The sequence below is a fragment of the Fukomys damarensis genome, unplaced genomic scaffold (assembly GCF_012274545.1).
Source record: "Fukomys damarensis isolate Sample0158 unplaced genomic scaffold, DMR_v1.0_HiC HiC_scaffold_19, whole genome shotgun sequence".
In the NCBI taxonomy this organism is placed as follows: Eukaryota; Metazoa; Chordata; class Mammalia; order Rodentia; family Bathyergidae; genus Fukomys; species Fukomys damarensis.
This window is the reverse complement of record NW_022900931.1, coordinates 41,254,158-41,256,373: the sequence shown is the minus strand read 5'-3', so window position 1 is coordinate 41,256,373 and position 2,216 is coordinate 41,254,158. Positions and strand designations below refer to the sequence as shown.

At 46.4% G+C, this 2,216-nt stretch overlaps 1 protein-coding gene across 7 annotated transcripts in view; it reads right to left on the bottom strand.

Moving 5' to 3' along the window:
• Adcy10 (adenylate cyclase 10) overlaps positions 1-2,216 on the bottom strand; it is a 68,525-nt gene that overhangs the window by 44,460 nt on the left and 21,849 nt on the right. For all 7 annotated transcript variants that reach the window (XM_010633953.1, XM_019208919.2, XM_019208921.2 and 4 more), the window contains one exon: positions 104-257. In XM_010633953.1, the coding sequence (XP_010632255.1) occupies positions 104-257 (154 nt within the window). The remainder of the gene's footprint in view (positions 1-103; positions 258-2,216) is intronic.

Below are 2,216 nucleotides of genomic sequence, written 5' to 3'. Positions count from 1 at the left end.
CACACACACACACACACACACACACACACAAAGGAGGAGACCAACAGGAGGGAGGCAGCCCCCGGGGATCTGCGTGGGGAGTGAGGGTCCCCGCGACACGCACCTGTGCCTCTCCCCCTGGGCCAGGTACTCGATCTCCTTGAGGATCTGGCTCTTCCCGTAACCCGGGTTGCCCTCGTATATGAGGACGCGGCTGCAGCCGGTTATCAGGAACTTCTTCATATTGTCCATGAAGTACTTGATCTCCTTGTCGCGTCCTGTTATTTTTATTTTTTTAAAAAAGGAGTAGACGCATCACCATCTATGGAGATGTAGGCAAGCACACAGTGACATCGCTCCCAGGAATAGCCCTGGGGTCCCCGGGGCGTCGTCCACAGAGCCTCTGCAGACCCGGCGCGCTGTATTTCTGACCCAGGTCCTGCTATGAGCCCGGGCTCCACCACACCTAGCCTGTGGGTATTCTCAGTTTAAAAAAAATCCTCCAGAGCTTTCTAATTGGTAAGATGGCTTTACGGTTTTTATTTGGTTACCATAAGCTGTGGGGGGAAAAAAAGACACTTTCCATCTCTCTCTCTCTCTCTCTCTCTCTCTCTCTCTCTCTCTCTCTTTTGGTGGTACTGGGGATTGAACCCAGGTCCTTCCCATTCCCGGGAATGAGCTACATTCCCAGCCTTTGTTGCTTATTTTGAGACAAGGTCTTGCTATCTACGTTGCCCAGGCTGAGCTCAAATCCTCCTTCCTCAGCTTCCCAGAGCGCTGGGATTACAGGCACGGGGACAGGACGGAAGTGGTTCACAATATTCTAGGGCTTCTGAATGGAGTCAGAATATAAAAATTTGGAGGTGATCCCAGCACTCAGGAGGCTGAGGCAGGAGGATTGCTGAGAGTTCAAGGCCAGCCTGGGCTGCCATATGAGTTCAAGACCAGCCTGAGCTACACAGTGAGACCCTGTCTCAAAACAAACAGTACTTGCTTCAGTAGCACACGTTTAACTAAAATGGAATAATTTGGAAAAGACTAGCATGGTCACTGTCTAAGGACAATACAAATCTCTGAAGAATTTTTTTTTTTTTTTGAACCAGGGATCCAACCCAGGACCTTGTGCTTATAAGGCAGGTAGACGAACCACTGAACTAAATCCCCGGCCAGATTTTTTTTTTTTTTTTTTTTTTTGTACCAGGGATTGAACTTGGGTCCTTGTACTTGCGAGGCACATGGCGGAACCACTGAGCTAAATCCCTGGCCCCAGAATTTTATATTTTTTAAAAGGCAGAAAAAGAGAGAAAAAGGTAAATACTTTTAAAAAGAAAAAAAAATAATAAAGGAGCCAGCCATGATGGTGCATGGCAGCACTTAGGAGGCTGAGGCAGGAGGATCATAATTTCAAGGCTAATCTGGGCACCTTAGCTAGATCGTGTCTCAAAATAACAAAAAAAGAAAAAAAGAAAGAGGGAGGCAGAGAGAGGAGAGTGAAAAATAAAAAGAGTAGGAAACTGATACATAGGGTAAGTAAATGGCAACGGATTTATTTCAGAATATATAAATAATTCAAAATAGCTGTGATAAAAATATAGTCCACATGACAGCTGGCAGATCTGCAAAGACGTCTTATACAAGAAGCCTAACAGGGGTTTTAGTCTAGGAGGGCTGCCTCCCCCACACACATGCACACGAAGAAGGCCGACGAAGGGTCAGTAAACATGAACGAGGGGTTTCATACAAATGCAGAGCACAGGCAAACACCACGCTGCCCAACAGAATTATTAAGATTACAGCCTGGGCTGAGGATGCAGCTCGGTGGTAGAGCACTTGCCCAGCATGAGAAAGGTCCCAGGCTTGGTTCCCCAGAACTGCATAGACAGACAGACGGACAGACAGACAGACGACAGACTGACAAAAGTGTGGTTGTTGGCAAAAGTGAAGAGCAAAAGCGAAACCCTTGTATCAGTGCTGGCCCTTCTGGAGAGCTATCTGGCATCACTACCGAAATTGTACCATTTGTTCCAACAGTTTCACCTTTGTAAAATACATACACGCATTCACCAAGAGACTTGTGCAAAGCCAGGTGTGGTGGTGCACACTTGTACTCCTAGCACTTGGAGGCTGAGGCAGGAGGATTGCTGTAAGTTTGAGACTAGCCAGGGATACATAGTGTGAGACCCTGTCTCAGGAAAAAAAACAAAATAACAAAAAAAAAAAAAAAAAAAAAAAAAAAA